The 19562-nt window shown below is 38.5% G+C and overlaps 2 protein-coding genes and 1 long non-coding RNA gene across 20 annotated transcripts in view; 2 read left to right on the forward strand and 1 right to left on the reverse strand.

Moving 5' to 3' along the window:
• KCNT2 (potassium sodium-activated channel subfamily T member 2) overlaps positions 1-12971 on the reverse strand; it is a 129360-nt gene extending 116389 nt beyond the window's left edge. For all 3 annotated transcript variants that reach the window (XM_086842827.1, XM_086842824.1, XM_086842823.1), the window contains exons 1-2: positions 12869-12971; positions 12605-12755 (exon numbers count right to left, since the gene is read on the reverse strand). In XM_086842827.1, coding sequence (XP_086698953.1) covers positions 12605-12699 — 95 coding nt within the window. In that variant the 5' untranslated portion in view covers positions 12700-12755; positions 12869-12971. The remainder of the gene's footprint in view (positions 1-12604; positions 12756-12868) is intronic.
• LOC147651600 (uncharacterized) lies at positions 5741-7247 on the forward strand. Its single transcript, XR_015274160.1, has 2 exons — positions 5741-5863; positions 6031-7247. It is a non-coding gene; the product is annotated as an uncharacterized LOC147651600 (long non-coding RNA).
• A 22-nt stretch (positions 12972-12993) lies between the features above and the next one.
• LOC111933189 (complement factor H) overlaps positions 12994-19562 on the forward strand; it is a 40403-nt gene continuing 33834 nt past the window's right edge. The window contains exons 1-5 of one of the 16 annotated variants that reach the window (XM_086842811.1): positions 13027-13191; positions 13967-14113; positions 14309-14397; positions 14808-14926; positions 16965-17094. In XM_086842811.1, coding sequence (XP_086698937.1) covers positions 17043-17094 — 52 coding nt within the window. In that variant the 5' untranslated portion in view covers positions 13027-13191; positions 13967-14113; positions 14309-14397; positions 14808-14926; positions 16965-17042. Of the gene's footprint in view, positions 13472-13966; positions 14114-14308; positions 14398-14807; positions 14927-15339; positions 15610-16964; positions 17095-18787; positions 19232-19562 lie in introns of those variants that run through there. The other 15 variants (XM_086842806.1, XM_086842815.1, XM_086842807.1 and 12 more) reach the window with 15 other exon arrangements.

Here is a 19562-nt window from a genome sequence, read left to right on the forward strand (position 1 = left end):
GTTAGAGAGCTATGTAGTAATGTATGAGAGACTTCCTTGTAAGGTTAATGAGAGCAGAACTTCCTCTTGGCTACCTAATGCCACCCACTTTAATGTCAGCCTATCTCTGATGATAATTTACATTTTAAAGTAACACTTTACACACAAAATGAAGAATATTTCAGTTTATTATTTGGCACTGTAAACTTCAGCCTGGGGTACTTTCCAAATTAAAATAAGTGAAATTAAAATAAATATTGATCATGCTTTGATTCTTAATACAGTTAGTTTTCCATACTCCTGATCCTCCAAATTAGCCAGTTAACTATCTCTTGAAACAATACTTGAAATGGGACCTGGTGTTAAGTTTTACAAGAAAACCAAGTGCTACAATACACAGTTATCACGTTTGTATCTGTTTGTTGTTTAGCATTGGACTTGCAGAGAACTTGTATTTACAGAAGCACCCAATGCATCTCCATCCTTAAAATAGGAAATAAGAACAAATCAGCATTTTCTTTTTAACATTTTGACTGATACATGTCGTATCTGTGAAGCTTTCGATCTCCTAGAAGATTTTTAGACTGTCAAACACTGCTGGCTAAGCTGTCACCTGAAATATTCTATTTAGGAACTGACAGTATGCATTGCCATATAAAATATATAAAATAAGAGGGGTACACTGCCAGAATGCCCCATGAACTACAATATAGGGTAGCAAAGGATGGTTTCCAATAATTACTAGTTATACATACATCCCAGCTCTGTAGAGGCTGAAAATGCAGTCATGCATTTATCATGACTCATTTATCAAACTGAGACTTAGAGTAATAAACCATTATTTCACATTTGATAATGAAAAATTCACAGAATTTACTGGACTTTTGTTTCAATTGTGTTTCTATTTTACCTATTATGCCTATATTTATTCTAGTGATAAGGGCAATTGAAGCTAGCTTGGAGATTTCCATATATTGGAAAATTGCAGCAGTTATATATGCTGCCTTAATAAGTTATGCTGGATCAAGATCCAATAAATAAAGTTGATTAGAAGTCACGATACTGTATTGCCTGGTACTTCAATGGAAAAAAAAACTCTTCTACTAGGACTGAGACCCATGAAATTAACTCCTCTTTAAAAGAAGGCGGTACTCGGCATGAAATGATGACAGTTTCTCTGCAAATTAAGAAGTTTATATGTGCCCTAATCTTCCATAAGTGTCAGGACACTTTGTCTAACTTTCTTCATGTACATTTAGTAGGCGTAGTATTTAAATGACATGTAGGGAATACAACTCTGGCCAAAACAATAAAGTACAGAAGTGATGGAGAAATTGTACAATTGCACTTTAGGTGGCATGTCAATCTCACAGATAAAACACTGGTGTTTGGCTTTCACAGTATAGTTTCAGCTATAAATCTGTTGGAGGTAGTGACCAGGAAAAGAGGAGAGCATGACAAATAAGGAACAGAGCTGCTATTTGGGTTTTTATTTATCTGTAAGGAAAAACACCCAAAACAATACACAATGAAGCTTAATTTTTATAGCTCTTTCTTGATTCTAGTCATAGCCAGCAGTATTACCAAAGGAAAATTATCACTAGCTAATAATAGCACTCTTAAAGGTAAAGATACTATATTTTTACTATTTTTAGAGTTTTTAGTAACTAAAAATATTACACCATTATCTTTTGAATCATATTCCAAAATTATGTACTGACCACTGTCACAAAACACACAGAAGCATGGAATAACATTACATCAGATCACTTTAATTTTTCTTGCATGTTTATTTCTTCTCCAAGCTACATTTTCCCTTCTAGTTGGAAAGGATTAGGTAGGATGCAAGACAGTGACATCAAAGGCACTACATAAAGTTAGTTTAAAAGTTTAAGTATTTTTTTTCTGTACTCTGCTTGATTCCCTACCTGTCCACAGGTTTACTTAGCTCAACAATTTTTTTTTTTTACAGGGCAGGAAATTATGGGAACCATGCCTGATCTGGAAGGGAAAAAGTCAGAAGAAGTCAAATGAAATTTGTCAGGAACTTCCCACAGACACCTTAACAAGCCTAGAAAGAACTTTTCTGAGATTCCATTTATAGCTGAAGTGTTAAAAAGTGAAAAAAGAAAAAAAAATTGTACCACATATGCTTTTTACACATGACCGGGAGCAGGGTAACTTTATAAAAAGGAGTGTCTTTTTAAAGTTACATATTGAGACAGTCCACATATGCAATCTGGAAACACTTAGCACCCCAAAATATGCCATTAGAATGCCAACAACTCTGAGAAGTAATACAGGGCTGAATATCAGATTAGCAATTTTCCTGAAATTATGGGAACTGTGTACACTTGCAGTCTCCAACAAGCACGTGTTTACCAGCTACACAAAAGGTGAGTATTTAACAGATAAATACAAAGAGAAGGAGCATTCAGACAAAGACTCAGGAAAAGACATAAACCTAAAGCCCAGTACCTGACTGAAGGTGTCTCTCCTGACACTTCCCACAGAGAAGATTCCATTACCTTTACCAAATCATCAGGAGAAGAGTGCTGATGACATTTCCTGCTGATGACCCTCTCCAAAAGAACTGCACCTTGTCTTCATTCTCTAGTATTTAAAGCTGCTTTGGCTCCAATGGTGACATCCAGATGGAGGAAAAAATACGTAGAATTTCTTAAGTAATACTTGCAGCCTAACATATGTATACAGTGCAACATATCTAACAGTGGTTGGAATTGATTCCTTCCTTTCAAATGCAGCCTGATGCACAGATATGATTATTGTTTTACACAGAAAAAATTGCAAAATTTTCATCTAAATTATAAATGTCTCATTAAGGAGTGGCAATGATTCAGGAATTCTGAACACATAATTGAACAAGTGCTTTAAAAGTCATTATTATCTCTAAAATGTCACCTGATACTGTTCTCTCCACAGCTAACAGGGTACATATAATTACAGACTTCATATAAATCTCAGTCTCCTTACTCAGAGTGAGCTATTACACTTCCTGATTAATCATAAGGCATGATTTTAATTCTCTTCATTAATTTAAGAAAAATTTAAAATATCAAGTTTCACAATATTTTAAAAGTTTAATTCTGTCATCTTTATTCATACTGAATACACTTTGTAGTCTCTGAAGTAAAATGCTCTTCATCAGTTTTACAGCAGGCAGAATAGTTTGCCCAGTATTTAATTTTTCAGGATAATGACTTCAAACTTTCAAAATGTGCCTTGTATGTGTTCAGAAAATCATTTAGCAAAAGTGCCTTCAGAATACTGGTCTAGTCAATGTAAACACTATTTTCCCCCCCCAAAATATAACTTCCAAAATTAATGCTAAATTTCAGATTTTGCTAGCTTTTTTGACAGTCAAGTTATTTCAAATCTCTTTAACTGTATCGGTGAGATGGGTCAGGACAGTTGTTGTTGTCATCTTGTTTTCAAGTCTGACATAGACCTTAGTGCTGATTAGATTTAAGTGGAATACATGGATACAATGAGGAGAGGTCTGTGTTCATGGACAGAACCGACTGTATGGATGCCAGAAGGTCTGATAGCCAATTCTCCAGGGTGATACAAGAAAGCACAGTAATGTTTCCAGTATTTCCAGCTCTCTCCATCTGGCCACTTTTGTTACTGAAAAGTGGCTCTGCCATCCTAGAAAGGAAAGAAATTTCTAAATGCTCAGTTCAGCTTAGCCTGAAGTCAAGTAGCAGTAGGGTGCTACATGACTTTATGACTCCACTCATCTGCCTTAGAAGATGACATTCACCTCATAATCTTGATAACAGTGATCTTCTAACAGATTGTTCCTATCTGAAATTAGGAGCAAAACCCGAGGTCTTCCACAACAGTCCCAGACTAGCCCATGCTATATCCCAGCACACTACTTTTTAGAGGCTCCTGAAGTTTTCCTCTCTCCTACATGCTCAGAATCCATAATCTGAAACATTTCCAGGGGCCGGCCTTGATCTTCCTACATTAAATGCTCTGCCAGCACCACACTGAAAGCCCAACATTCTGCATCACCAGTTGAGCTGGTCAGAGTGACTGCCACAATTAATTGTCTTAAATGGATTCATAATGTCAGCATGAATTTAACTCACTTTTTTGTTCTTTTCTGAACTCAGACTGTGATCTGTGAACTGCCAAAAAATAGAAGAAAATGAAGGAAAAACTAATCAAGACTTTAAAATTAATCCAGTGCATTTCGAATGTTGTTTGTACCATTTTAACTAAATTGCAATTTTCATGCAATCTGCAGTTAGTGCCAGTACAAAAATAAATGACCATGTGGGTCAGTGTTTGAATGCAGTTCTTAGTGTCAATGAGACACATGGTACCTTCACTGGCTCTTGTGAGATTAGCTTCACTTTTATTATCATTTTAGGTGGGTGAAAAATCTGCTTAGATTTTGATTGTCTTTATAAAACCAGGTTGACTAATCAACATCTGCACATTAGAGTAGTTTGCTCCACTTTTTCTGTTTGTATTATGTTCCTTGAATTACTACTGAGAGAGCGAAACAGTAATTAAAGACTGGACATTATCTACAAAAATGGCTTTTCAAAAGATATTTGTTGAACTGAAAACCCTTTTGAACAATGATCAAATTCTAGATTGCTGTATAGAGTAAAAACATAGCTTGCTCACTTCTCAAAAGGGTACATTCAGCTAAATATAAAGCTCAGCCTTCAGTCCCTCTGTTAGAACTGTCTCTGCTCCACGGCAAGAACTACAGGGCAACAGTGATAAGTGACCAGTGCCCTCAGTTTCTTTTGAATTTGGTGTGAAGATAAGAAACTAAATTCCATTCCAGGGTCAGGGAATATTGTGTATCAAGGGGTGTTACACATAAGCAACAAACATAACCACATTTTTCCATTTGCAGTGCAGCTTGTTGGGTTTCTTCCCATTGGCATTTGGTCCAGATTAGGTTTGGTAACCTTGGTTTTGTCTGTACTGAAGTTTTCTTGAGCCACAAGGGCAAGAGAAAACAAAGTGAGAAAAATTATTTGGAACAATAAATGAGCAAGGCTATTTTATAATGTTTACTCCTTATAATGTATTTTAACAAACACTTTGCTGTGAAGGAGCTCTGTAACTTTAAGCTACAAATACAGCAAATGCCATTAACTTTAACATCATAGAAAGCTAAAGGCCAAAACTCTTTTCTTTACAAAATGCCAAAGGGGTTTGACTCAGGGTACGGAATCTAGGAGGGAGGGCCAGACTTTCCCAGCAGAACTAACCCATAGTAAGGACTTGCTCAAACTGTGTCATTGTCCCTGCCAGGCACATGACCCTTGTACTGGTAGCTTTTGGAGATGCAGCCATCAATGGCTAAAGCTGGCAGGAGACTTGTCACACCCAAGCACAGGGAAGGCAGACTCTTCTCTTTTTTGCTATCTCAGTAGATAACTTGCACTTATCTTAACCTAATGCCTTCCTTCCATATCTTCCATAGCTTAGTACTTGGCAAAGCAGGCAGCCTGCTTCCCACCACCAAAATATAGTACCTCCCAACACACATATCCCTAAGTGGAGGTGGGATTTGTCCCTCAAGATACTTCTGAGTAAATAATAACATCACTGTTTTTATCTGTGAGGATAAATACCGGGTTTTGTCTCCTAATGACTGTTTCTGTTTTATTGCTTCTTCCCACCAGGAAGTTGACAGCTAACATAATTAGCAGATGATTGCATGGGGGAGGCTGAAATATTTAACAGCTGTTTTAAGGCATTCTGCACCAAATCTTCTATGCTGCAGAACACTTACAAGTCTTGAACGCTACTCTCTCCAATAACACAGATTATGGGATCGTGGAGGCCTCCAGAAAGGACCTAACTTGTTCACTTACTTGGAAAAAAGGTGAAGAATCCACATTTAAAGTGAATTAGTATAAGCATTTGGGCACACTGTGTCAGATAGGATAAAGATCAACTGAATGTATAGTGCAGAAATGGTTAGCAGATTTTACAACTTTATTGAAGTGTAGACATTTCTGATGCTCCAAGTGACCTATTTCTTTGTTACAGGATAAAGGGAAGACAATATGAAATATGCTACCATTTGCTATAGAAGATGGAAAAGCATTATGAAGGAAAAGCAGAGTGCAGCACAGAGCTCCCTATTATAAAATAAATAGTCCTAATCATTGGATGTGATAGAATAATAATCATAAAATTAGGAGGGTAAGAACTGCTTTAGCTCCCCAAGGAGTATTATAGAGTCTGCCAGATGTCAAATAGTATGTGTCAAGTTGTAGATGGAAAAATAAGAGCTTTAGCAGTAAGTCTATAATTAAGTAATGATTGAAGTACCAAGTAGATTTACAAACTGTGCATCATGTTGTCCCAGAGGAGCAAAACTGCTTGTTCTGTGAGAGTTTGCAAGATAGACACTTAAATGGTTTGTGCAGTGTATCTGCTGGGATATGATACCAACAGATTCTTTGGACAGATCCAGTCATAGCATTTCATAGAATGAAATTACTCTTTTCTTTCCATGTCCTTTCCCAATTCCACACTTTGTGCTAGTTTAAGTGGAATATAGAAACACAGAAACAATGCATTTTGGGCCTCCATTGTTGTTGCAAGAAGAATGGTAAAACACAGAATGAGGCTAATGGCACTGCCTGCTACAAAGCATTACTTCCTCTCCCTTACACACAGGTGTATTATCTGTATTAGGGATTCAGTCAAGATAAATTTAGAAGGATGGTGAGTATGGAAATATATAAACAGTTTACTTTCCTGGGACTGTGCTCCTAAACTCACCACAAGAGTGTAAACTCCAGCCTCTTGCTGTGGTAAATGCAGCAGTTTTACAAATGTCAATATTTTTCTTTATTATTTTTTTTAAGCAGTGAGAAAGGGGTTGGCCTTTCCCACACAGCAAATGTTTTGAGACTTTAGGGCAAGTCAAACTTTTCAACTACTACTATGCAGAATCTCACTGCAAGATATAAAAACACTTGCTCTCTTAAAGAATTAGACTGCTAAGATCTTGAGCAATTTCAATCAAAATCAAGCTTTCACATTAGAGTTTAGGCTTCTAAATCTCTTTAAGAGTTTTGAAAATTTATTTACAAGGGCAAATCAAGAGAAATTTGACAATATCTGCTCAAGTCCTTTTATTTGTAGCCTCTGTTAAATGAAGAATGTCTGCAAGTTAGCAAGTTCTCTAAAATGAGGAGGCCAAATTGACTAAGGTATTTCTTGAAGGAAAGAGGAGGATTATTTTGAAGAAACTGTAATAGAATATTCTTTTGAGGAAATTATATTAGAATTTTTATATAAGTTGAATCTAGACTCAGTTATTTTAAATCACTTGAATAAGAAATGTGTGGGCTTTTTATCCCCTTCTAGTTTAACAATCTCAGGTGATTTCCAAAAGAAAAGGCAAAGGGAGGGCTTTACTCACTAATTCACACTGTGACAAATGACTGTTAAAGTGCCTTCTGAGATTTACAGTGAGAAGCTGTTCCTTGAAAAGTCACCAGTCAACATGACAGCCAGCAGGATACAATTGTCCAAGTGATGTGTATTCTGTGAATCTCCTTCCTTTCCAGATAGGTGGTAATGTGCATTTATGCTGAAAGCACACCAGAATGGAGGGCTTATTTTAATTTAATCCTGTAAACCCTCAGTGTAAGAACAGTTCTTCCACAAAGGTAAAATTTAGCTCTATAGTTTTAAAATTAAAGTATATATTGTAGCAAAATGACTCAAATTTTAATCTCAATACAGAAGCAGGCTTTGAACTTAATTTCCAGTACCAGTTAATGTTCTTGTTATATCTGTACAGAATAGAAAAATAAAATGTACAGAATTGGAAAATGTAAATTTTTGTTCCATGACTGCAATTGCAAAAATATCTTGCAGGAGCATATAGAAAAGTTATGAAATCGGGTGCTTTGAAGGTGGGGATTTCGGACTACCCACAAGTTATCTGTTCATATTGTTTCCTTCTCCAACTCCCAAACCATTCCTGCACAGTTCAAGACATTTTTGTCAGAGCAGGCAGAGAAGAATTTGAACAGTTCATCAGAATAAGCTGTCAGGCTTCAATGGTGGGAAACATTCCTGTCTTGCTAGAATTCACTAAACCAAATGCAGTTTTTCTATCTGCAAAAGATAGAAAATTTAAATTATTTTTCTGTAGAAGATATATGTCCAGACATCCTAAGATATGCGAGGTAACCTGTGCTCTGCAAGATACTAAAGGCCTTAACAAAAAGGCAGAGATATGGACAGAATGTCCTTTTAACTTAGAATTCTTTCTTTACACCTCTAGTGTGCTGTGGTTTGGCTCTTTTAAAGCACATGGTAACTATTTATGTACACAAAAGCCTCTTCAAGTAGCTTTCCCAAACTTACATGGGAACCTAAAACAAACATCCTCTTTTCTCCCCTCCTCTGCAGCAAATTATTTACCAACTTTGAACATGTTACCTCTTCACCAGGTAGGGTGTTTTCTAATTTTATTTGTGTTGCTTTTCAACACAGCTTCTAAGAATAAGGACTGATGAGCAGTAGGGTTATGAAACATTTCATTACTATTACAATCACAATTTAGTGAAAGCTGGCTGAATTAACAGGTGAATAACTGTGCTAATCACTGAGTTTCCCCTTTATTTCTGCTCACTTCCTAGCAGCCAAACTGAAAGGTAAATTGCATTATGATGGTCCATAAACATCTCAGAATATCCAGCAAATCAAAACAGTCTGTTTCATTTTCAGACACTTTCAAAAATGAAAGCAAAATGCAAGATTCACAAAAGGATATTGGCATTTTTTACAGAACAAGTGAAAAAGTCAAGGATCCAATCTTCTCTTTACCCTCAGCCCAGTGCCTGGGATATTTCCATGGCCAGAGGAAACCTTATTCATTGCCCTACTTACCACAGAATTCACCCACTTGACACACACATATGCTCTAACTGGGCTGATCTTTTACATGCTGCCTTGAAGAAGTGTTTTCCATATAAAATGAGTGTAGTAAGCATCAAGTTTCATCTCCAGTTTTCAAAGAGAACCAGATTCCTTTGAAAACCTAGCTTTGCAAAAACCAAAATTTGCTTTAATATCCTTTTTTTGAAAACAAACCACTCAGCAAATTCAAGAATGGAAATAAATTATTTGAAGTAGCTTTCCTACTGAACAAAATCATTTGTCAAAGATTCGGCACGTTCTTCAGCACACAGCAACTTATTTTATGAAAAATAATATACAATCCAATTTGGCGGTTTGTGGAAGATGACAGCCCAGAACCCATCTGTTACTGAAGCCAACTGCAAGGCTGGCTATGAATCTAAGCTATGAAAGCAGAGTTTTTGGGGGAGGGGAAAGAAATGCAAAAGCAGTTTGCAAGAAATACAGGCAAGGAATGGATCATGAACTAGATAGCAAAAAAAATTAAAAAAAGTCTGAGTGAGGCTCTCCTACAGTCCCCAAGGGAAAAAAAAATAAAAATTAGGAATTTGTCCTCAAACAGGTAGACATTTAAGAATAAAATTCCTGAATGAGAGTCCTGTTACAATCAGCTAAGCATTTTAACACGTGCGTTTTATAAATAACAAGGAACATTTAAAATAAAGACATAATCAAACCCTCACCCTAAAGAAACATAACCATTCAGGTTTCAAAATTGAACTGTGATTATGTCAGAAACATATATTTCAACAAAAAGAGGAGAGGTCACATAATTTCAATCATATTTATTATTACATACTACCACATGACAAATAATGGCAAACTATGCTATTAGAACTGATTTGGTGACACAGAATCCTGGGTGGATCGTGTCTGATGAGAGGAATAATTCCATCTCCTCTCCACTCTAAAAAAGCCAACAAGCATCTGAAAACCAGAAAATGGGCCCCATCAGCTAAAAAAGCCAGCATTTCTCCAGAAAGGGCATAAAGGAAGGAAGGAGAAAAAGAGATCCCCCAAAGATGAACAGACTGGAAAGACAGAAAAGAGAATCAAACTAAGACAAGATATAGAGTTTGGCTGGTAACAGATCTGAAGTTCACAGATCACACAGATGGAAAACCTTAGCGTACATCACACTATCAGAGTTGAGAGAAAGTGGAATTAAAAAGTTGCAGTGAACTGGAAATAGGCAGAAATATATTTGCAGTATCTCAGCCAAAGTCCAGTAACTAAAATTAACTATCTCGATCATGTGCAGCCATCCTCTAAGGCTACTTCAGCTTTCTTTCAATATTCAGATATTCCATTTATAGTTAACATCCATTCAACTGAAGGGGTTACAAAAAAGGCAATATCTCTATTGCATACTGCTTAGAATAGAATACTAAGGATGTGCTTCACCAAAACTGACCAAGAACCATTTACCTGAGAGTGCAAAGACAAGACAATAAAGCAGAAAAAACTAATATATACTTGTATAATAGCAATCATTGCAAACTAATAAGAAGCTTATCTCAGCGTCCCTATAGGTCTGCAATCTTTCTCGTTCAATATTTTCTGGAAGTATGCCAAATATTTTAAATATTCCATTTGACACTATTTCTATGCAGAGCATGCATGGTTTTTCTATAATGGATAGCAGCAATATTCCAGCAACACAGGAAGGAATTAATATTCCAGTATTACACATGACAGCCTCCAGTTCAGGAAAGTAAGAATCTGGACAGACAAACAATAGATAATGCTCAAGATCTTTGTAAGAATAGCTCTTGTTCAGTTACTGGAAAGCTGGTATCCAAAAATACTGCTATGGTAACTTGCAGAGCAGGAGGAAAGAGTGCTGCTATCACAGCCTTGTGTAAAACACCATCTTGTTTGCATTGTGGGGAATCCCCTGCACACCTCCCTACCACTGTGCAGCTGTGTCCAGCCTCAGCACAGGACAGTGCATAAGATCTAGAAAGCCATTTAGAGTTTATATTTCAGATTGTGCCAGTGATCTTTCTTGTAATGCTTGTTGGAATACAAATGCAATATTTAAAATTGACTATTGATTTTTCACAAGTTCTTTGCTGCAGTTTTCAAATGGTAACTATGCTCTGGAAGACTTTCGTGCAATAATTCTGCTATCAAGACTGTTTTAAGGGTTATTTACTTTGACTTTGTTGAATGGACATACACCAGAAATAGACAATATCTAAAAGGATGCTCTGTGTTGTGCAGTTGCACTATTTGCTATTTCAGACCAAATCATGCTTCTTCTGTAGAAGAAGGTAGCTTCATGAAGTGCAAGTCAAACAACTGGAAGTGCTTGACAGAAGTTTAAACTAGAGATGAAAAAAGTGTTAAACCCCAGAGTAATCGAAAAAGGCATATTTTGTGAATTTTAGCCATCAGAACCCAAAACAAAATTGTTAAAATGAGAAAGGATGTGCAGTTTTTTTCTATTCCAGTAGAAAATAAGATGCAGGTATAAGATGCTAAGATTACATTTTCTAAAATCTCAAGCAATCAGAAGTAATGACTGTATTACAATATACGTAAAATTTTTTAAACAGTAAAACCATGATTTGATAAACATACTATTTAACTCTCTGTTATATAGTCACAGTGCTGTCATTTCCAACCAACAGCATTCATTTTTTGTGACTATATTAAGATGTCATTAACCATTCCATAACTGTCTGAATAAATACCACTTGTTTAACTCCTTCAATGTAGAGCATATTCTCCTAAACAAAGGTATACTTACATATTTGCGTGATCTTGTGATTATCAATCAACAAGAATTCATATTTCCTTAGAAAAGTAGTGAAAATCTGAACAATGTAGAACAGCATTAAAATCAAAGTTTCTGACTGCCAAGTTAAAGACATACTCTGACAATGCAAGCATGTTTAACCAAAATCCATCCAATATGTTGTCAATTTTGATTTTCTGACATTTGTCTACAAGACAGTGTTAGTACAAAGTGGATATGACACATAATTTTGCAAGTTGGTATCGAATAATAGTCTATTGAGACACGAGGTTGTATGGTCCAGCAGAGTGGAATGATGCTGGGGTGCTGTTCATTCAACATTTTGAAAATGAACACACATTCCTGGTTTGCTTGTTTCTTTTAACATAAAGGGTTCTTTGTTTTTGATTTTTAAGGACAACATTTGACTTGAAACAAATCTTTTTCTATCGGGTGTGATTAAAGATGCTGACAGACTTGAAAGAATGCATAAAGGAATAAAATCATGGTAGGTGCGTCCATGCCTAGGATCCCAGCATGGAAAGAAACTGCATGTGAAGAAGCCTGGGTATAGTACAGCGAAGACATCCAGCAATTAGCCTTTGGACAAAAGGGAAATGTTTCGTTTGGGACGGTCCCTCTGTGAACGTTATCGCAGAGAGACGATCCTGTCCTGCTCCTGCCGTGCCACGGGGCAGGACAAGGCTCGGCCGCCGGCGGGAGCGCTCCGGAGCCTGCGGGGTGCCCGCTCAGGGGCGCCGGCCCGGCTCTCTCCGGCTGCGGGCGGGGCGCGGCACCGCAGCCCCTCGGCAGCCCTCGCACCCCATTCCCGGCGAAGTTTCCCCCGGGGCTGCGCTCCCGTGGGCGGAGGTGCCCTCGGGGAGCGCTGCCCGGCCCCGCGATCCCGCCGGGGACACCGTGCCCCGGGCTCACCTGTCGTCGCTCTGCCAGCCCTGGTCGCCCAGCAGCAAGTCCCGAAAGCGGTACCGCGGTGGCAGCGGCGGCACCTCGCTGTCCAGGTCCACCATGCTGCCCGGAGCGGGAGGCAGGGGGCCGGCTGGGAGAGAGGGGAAGCCCCGCGGCGCTGCCCGAGGAGCGGCCGGACTCGCCCGGGCGTGTGGCGGACAGAACCCGGCGCAGCAGCAGCGGCGCGGAGCGGGCTGGCCCCGCACAAAGGCGCCGCGGAGCTGTCCCCGCGGTCCCCTGCGGCTCGGGGAGAGCCTCTCGACCCCGGGAAGCAAGTCCCGCCGCGGGGGGAGGCAGGTGCCGGCGGGCGGCGGCCTCGGCGGCGGCGCGACCGCCCCCCGCCCACGCCCACCCTCACAGCGATCGGCGAGCGCGCCGCCGCGGCCCACAACAAAGGGCCGTGCCACGGCCGGGCCGGCAGCCCCGCACCGGGCGGTACTCGGCAGCCGCCTCGCCCCGCCAGCAGCTTCCTGCCGCCTCCCCTTCTCCCGGGGCTCCCTCAGGGGTGCTTTTCTGTAGGCCCCGAAACGTGAGGAACGGGGGTTTTACCATAGGTAGCAAACGCATAACCCCGCGTGTTAGAGATGGTGGGGTCATCTGAGGGCGGCTGGGGCTGCTACAGCCTTGTCTGCTGCCCTGTGTTAACCTGACACACCTGGTCAGTGCCAGCTCCTCTGAAACGCCAGGTGTGACTGGGCTAAGCGTTTGGTCAATTTTTGCGTCTGCTTAATTGGGAAGAGCTTGATTGCTCTTGGACGTAGCAGGTGGTGCATGCCCTGTAAAAAAAAAAGAGAAGTTGAACTATTGAACTATTGCCATGGTTGAGACTTGCAGGTAATGCTTGAAAGTGTGATACAGTACTAAAAGTATTGTAATTCCATGTTTCACTGATAAAGCACGAAATACCTATATGATTATTTGATTGAATGGACTGTCACTAAGATAATAATGTTTCTAGCTTTGCCCTTAAAGGGTTACTTTAATCTAGACTTTCATACTAATCATCTAGTGTTCTACTAAACACTTCTAATAAACAGGTTTAGTAAACACTGACAATACTGCAATTTCTGCAGCCTGTCCTGATTAGCTTTCCTTGATTAGCTCTTCACCTAAACTATTCAGTTTTAGCAGTTGTTTCCTAGAATTAAGTCATGCTTAATCTTAATACTGGTCAATTTTTATAGTCACATTTAGATTTTGCTGGATCAGGAGCTAAGTGATAAAAAATAATTTATTTCCTAAATGTGGTTTAAACACCATATATTTAATAAGGTGTTTGCATGGATTTATTTGGTATATTGAAGAGTGAACCTTGTATTTTCCATTCAGCTGGATTTCTGTGTGGAAGGTAAACTGGCTAAAAGCTGGACATGCAGGATCAGCTCAAGTATGGCAGCCTGAAGTGTATCACGTAGCAATGTACCATGCTGAGAATTCAGCTCTGAGCTCCATGCTGTGATGCAAAGATTTCCTCAGGTAACCAATAGGTAGCTCAATTCAGGACTCAGATTGTCTCTGCTGTTGTTACAGTCATTGCATCCTTCCTTGCTTCTTTAGCACAGAGCTCTTAAGCACAGCTTTGGTGATTGCTGTTTCTTTAGAGAGCTGCAGAGTCCCAGACCCTACAAGGTGTTGGGATCACTAGAGTATGATGCTTACCCTTTTTCACAGCTTGCTGCACTCAGCATTTACAATATGCTTCTCAGAAAGCCTTGTTAGGTGAAGCAAAACAGATACATATATGTGGCGAGAATTCAAAGGTAATTTTCTCTTTGCTTTGGCTGATATGGGAAATAAATAAAATAGTGAATTATTCTGCATCCATATTCTTGCCAGTTGTATCATGCTGTGTTTTGAGGTCAGAACTCTCTAAAAGTATCATTTTAAAAAAAGTCCAGCATCTTTCTTTAGAATATTTGTTATGTGCTGCCCACTTCATTCTTTCTCAGCTGCTGCTCCAGTTAAAGGGGCTCTCTCTGGAAAGAAAACATTGTTTCCTTTCTCTGACTTAATAGCTTTCATCTTACCAAAACTTGAGGTGGGGTGAAGCCTGTACGTTGTAATGTTTTGTCATAAAAGCAAAGCAGTTAGGCTGACTGCAGTCCTTTTCTGAAGTCTATGAATCCTAGACTGGCTGAGAAATTAATTGTGTTTCTACTCTATCTTGTAGCAGCCTCATTAATTTTTCTACCTGAATTGTTTAATTTAACGTGTGTTTTCATACTTGAGGAGCTAAGCAGCAGGAGAAGCTTTTGCTCTTTTTCTACCATGGAAATGCACTTCAGACAGGTAATAACTGACTGGGAAATGAGCAACCTGGTGAGCAGTTGAGCAGAGCTAATAGAAAACAAACTCATTGCCTAGACTACAGTCATGCAATTTATGCAGATGCCTAATTCTGTGCTCCCAAGTAATAGAAATTATTTGCGATGTAAAATGTGTTTTTACAATATGTTGTCTGATCTCTCTGAAAATCTCTAAGTGTATAAAATTGGGCAGAAAGGGGCTTTTAGTTAGCTAAATCCAATATTTTGATTAGTGACTCAAAACACTTAGGAAACTTTTGTCTTCAAGCAGAGGAGACATGAGTCATCTGCTTGGAGACAGGGGCTGGTTATGAACCATTATACTGGGTCACCATGCTAGAGCCAGGTGTTCCTTGTTAGGTGTTTGTGTAAAACAGAAGCTGTGAGCAACACTCAGGAGCAAACATAGGTTTGTACTTTTGGGAAGGTTCTGGCCCTGAGAAATGTCAGAAGCATCTGTGACCCTGAACTTGGGGGCTGAAAATAGACTTTAATCCATTTTTTTTTTTTTTTTTCAAAGTGAGTAGGTACATGTGGATAGCTCTCAGTAGTTGGTTCTGAAGTCTGATAAAGAGAGGGTGTTTAAGAACTGCGTAAATGAGTTTACTGCTAGTGATTGGATTTAAATCCTGAATTATACTAAGGTACAGAAAGAACAAAATAAAGGTATTTGGTTTTTTTCTTTTTAGGTTACCATATTTGTGATGGCATGTAGGTAAAATAGATTGAAGCAATGCAAATGGCTTCTGGATTTTTTGAACAGTTGCAGTGTTTATGGAGGGAAATATATTAATATATTAATTATATATATATAATTATATATTAAATATATATTAATATATATTAATACTGTTCTTAATTCAAGATGTTCTGCCTTTCTAATAAAGTACATCAGATTGTCAGGTTAGGTTTTGATATTTTGCTCAAAACGCTTGCAAAGTTCTCTTTATAATGAATCAGTTTAACTCTTGATATTCACTGGGATATTCTTTAGTGATGATACTGATACCTAAAATAATTCAGGGTAAAACAGAGACAAACTTTATTGAAGGGAGTTAGAGAAACAACTTGTCCATGATAAAGTGCTCTATTTCAATCTCTGAATGTGTTGCTGGTCCTCAGCATTGAAGTGCTGAAATAGTCCTGTCAGACACAGTTCTGCTCTGTTCCCTCCATTGCTTTTTAAATGTCTAGCATGACTCAGAGACTTATCATCCCCAGCTGATAAGCTTATCATCTCAACTGTTGTTTTTAATCTCCTAAATAATAGTCTCAGATTGGGGGAAGAAAGAACACTGGTAAATATAAATTTTTAAATAAAAGGGTGAAGAAGGATGAGGTGTTTATGCAAATGAACGGTAATCCTTTTAAAGAGTTCTGTAACATGAGTAACTTTTATTTGTTGTCCTTTCAAGGAAGATAGTCGGTATTGTCTGGATGGCATTCTGGTAACTCAGCAGTCATGCACTAGACTATTACAAGACACTGTAAGGGGTAGTCTGAGCTGCAGTGGAAAATGTTCAGTGGAAATTCCCTCTTTGCAGAGTTTGTGTGTTTATTTTTTATTTGTCTGTTGGTGTTACTAAAGGGTTAGATTGCTAAAGGGTAGGCTGAGAAACTGATTGGCTAAAAAAATAAATCAAGCTCATTTTTGTTTTTTTTCCCAAGTCTCTTTTTTTAAAATTTTTGTTTTTCTTCCCCATAATTAAGAATAATTATAATTAAGAAGAATAAGAATAATTAATAATTAATAGTTAAGGATGTTTGTGTTGCTATTGGGAACTTTGGAACTCTCACATTTCTACCAGGTGATCAGTTCTCACTCAAGTATGTCTGTGTGGCTTTGGGTTTAAGACTAGAACAGGGAACTAGTTCTAGAGTACTGGCAGTCCATGGAACAGTTCTGTACCTTTGGCAGCTGAATAGAATATTTAGGGACTCAGCATTCAGAGTTCAAAAAGTATTTGGGGTTTAGATTAGTAAACTGTACTTCAATAACTTTTTATTTACTTTGTCTGCAGTTTCACTTCCAAAATAGTCTGTAGAAAAATCACGACAACATCTGTTAAAATGTACCTAGATGAAAGTCTGAAGAGTCCATGCTGATAAATATTCCTTACATCAGAAAACTGAATTTCAGCATTAAGAAAGGTATACTTCTCAGTTAGAAAACAACATTTTTTACTTTTTTGAGAAGTTTGTTGCCATAATTTTTAATTTTTTTTCCCCTGAGGCTTTCAGACCATCGGCTGCAAAAGGAATCTCAAATCTGAAGTACAAGTGCTGTATCAGACTAAAATTTGGTGTGCTGGACTGAGTCTCAGCATCCTGGAATTTGATTGGATCTGAGAGATTAAATTAAATCAGGAGCAAAACCTGGTTAGAGGTGTGTAAACAGAGAGCACACTCTTGGTACAGGATTGTTATTTAGTGATGTGTAGGACTAAAGACTACATCAGTGAATGTCTGAATGGATTTAAAATCATTGACTGCAATTTTGAATTTTTAAAACTACTGCATACTGATAGGCCTTAGCAATGGACCTTGGCCAGGATGCCAAAGTGGGAGTTGAGTTGGAGGAGAGCAGAATGACCTGGAAGTTCTATAGCCTTTGGTTTACCTTTACCCAGTATTTGTGTTTCTTGAGGCTCATGGAAAGCTAAGGGATGTTGCTGAGTAGTGTAACGTGTAGAGCCCACAGCAGTTTGAGATTTTGCTTTTCGAACCTTACCTCCACAATATCTCCTTCTTGCACATTTTCTTTGTGTAATCTAAAATGCAATTTCTTAGGCCCATTTTGTGTGTCAGTTGCTTCTGGGTTAAGGGCAGCCCGTTTTTTCTTCTTTTTTGTGACTGTAACACTAAAACTGATCAAGGTGCAACTGTTTATTTCCATTTCAACTCCAACAACTGCATATACTCTGTCTTATTATTTTGTATCGTTTCTTATTCAGATGATTACTTGTCTTGCATCTTTCCCTAATAGCCTCTGTTCACACACATTAAAATTTGAAAGCATCATCATTTTCTTACTTCTCTCTTGCTGCAAAGGAATTGTCACTGTAATCTCACTTTTCTTTCACATCCCTTTCTTAAAAAGGAGTTGCTAGAGAGTTAGGGCAACGTGAGCTTATTGAGTTTGTCCCTTTTTTTGTTTGCTAGTTTACACTTACTTTTGTTACCTTACTGGATTCTTGGCTTTTGGGGATAAGGCCCATTTTTGGTTTATTCTCAATTTTACAATACAGTCTGGGGGTGGGGTCTGAGTACTACCATAGCATAAAAGTGACAGTGTAGGCAAGTAAGTTTCTGCAGAAAGAAATGCTTGCTCACCTCCTTGCTAGGTAGCTGGGTTGTATGCTGGACTAGTAACAGGGAGAGTTGGTAACTTTAATTGTTCTTTAGAAAAGTGCAGCCATTGGGGGAATACTACTGATATGTAATAAAACTTGAGAAAAAACATCATAATCATAATTTTTTACAAGCTCCAGACTGCTCCATGTTGTTGTTTTGTTTCTTTTAAAGGACTATTTCATTCTAAGCAAATCTTGCTATTCTTGCATACCTTTAAATCATTATTTATCCTATTTAATTTTATTGTCTGTTTTGAATATCTCTTTATTTTGTCTGATATACCTTGCAGAGTGCAATGCTGCAATATTTGGAATTGTTTAAACTTAAGAGGAAAAAATGTTCTTGGAGTCCTCCTATCTTTCCACTTGATGCCTGTTTTTTTAAATGGCTGTGCAGTAGCAGACTGTTCTTGTGGCATGCGAGGTTTGATAGTGATTCAGAAACAGTAACAGACTGAAATAGCCCAAAGTGAGAACAGAGTTTTAAGGTCAGTGTAAAGCTCCAAAGCTAGGGCAGAAAGTGAAATGAGGGATTTCAAATTTGATAATTCCGTTGATAGCATTACCAAAAAGAGGTGGTTTCACATACTTAATTAAACTGCAGTGTTGGTAGGTAGAAGGCATGTTTTCCATAGCCCAGTGAGCAGGACTCTGCACTGCAAGCACAATCTTTAGAGAATTGTTTCAGACACAGGGTATCCAACACAACCTGATCCTTTTATTCTTCTGTGCGAAGCCATCGCAGCACAGGGAAAGTGCACAGTGCACACTTCAAGGCCACCTGGGGCCGGGTGCACCCTGGCCCTCTGGCATTTGTGGTGACCTAGAAAGGAGCTGTAGGAACAAGAGAACAGCAGCACTGCGTCACAGAAGAGCAAGCTGCTGGGAAATGATGATAACCTGGGAATTGCCTTCTAGTAAATCTTCACTTGGCTGTGAGTAGGAGGACTTTTTTCATTTAAAAGTAGGGTTAGTGACAGCTGCTTTTATATAGGAGAACATCTTTTTTTTGCAAAGAACACCCTTTCAAGTAATTTTCACTTCAATTTTGAGTACAGAGCACCAAGGCAGGAGAATGAGGTGGTACTTAAACACAAGTGATCAGAAGTGGGTTTATATTACTTTTGGAATTTGACATGATATAGCTCCTGTCTAAGCATGTGCTGTTCTCTAATTTACCTTAGAAGAAGCTGAAGGTATATTCCTAAAAAATTCCAAATATTGTGTTTCTGTTTGCAAGTATACTCCCATGACCCATTCTTGGTA

This window comes from Cyanistes caeruleus, chromosome 9 (genome assembly GCF_971803275.1).
Source record: "Cyanistes caeruleus chromosome 9, bCyaCae1.hap1.1, whole genome shotgun sequence".
NCBI classification, from domain to species: Eukaryota; Metazoa; Chordata; class Aves; order Passeriformes; family Paridae; genus Cyanistes; species Cyanistes caeruleus.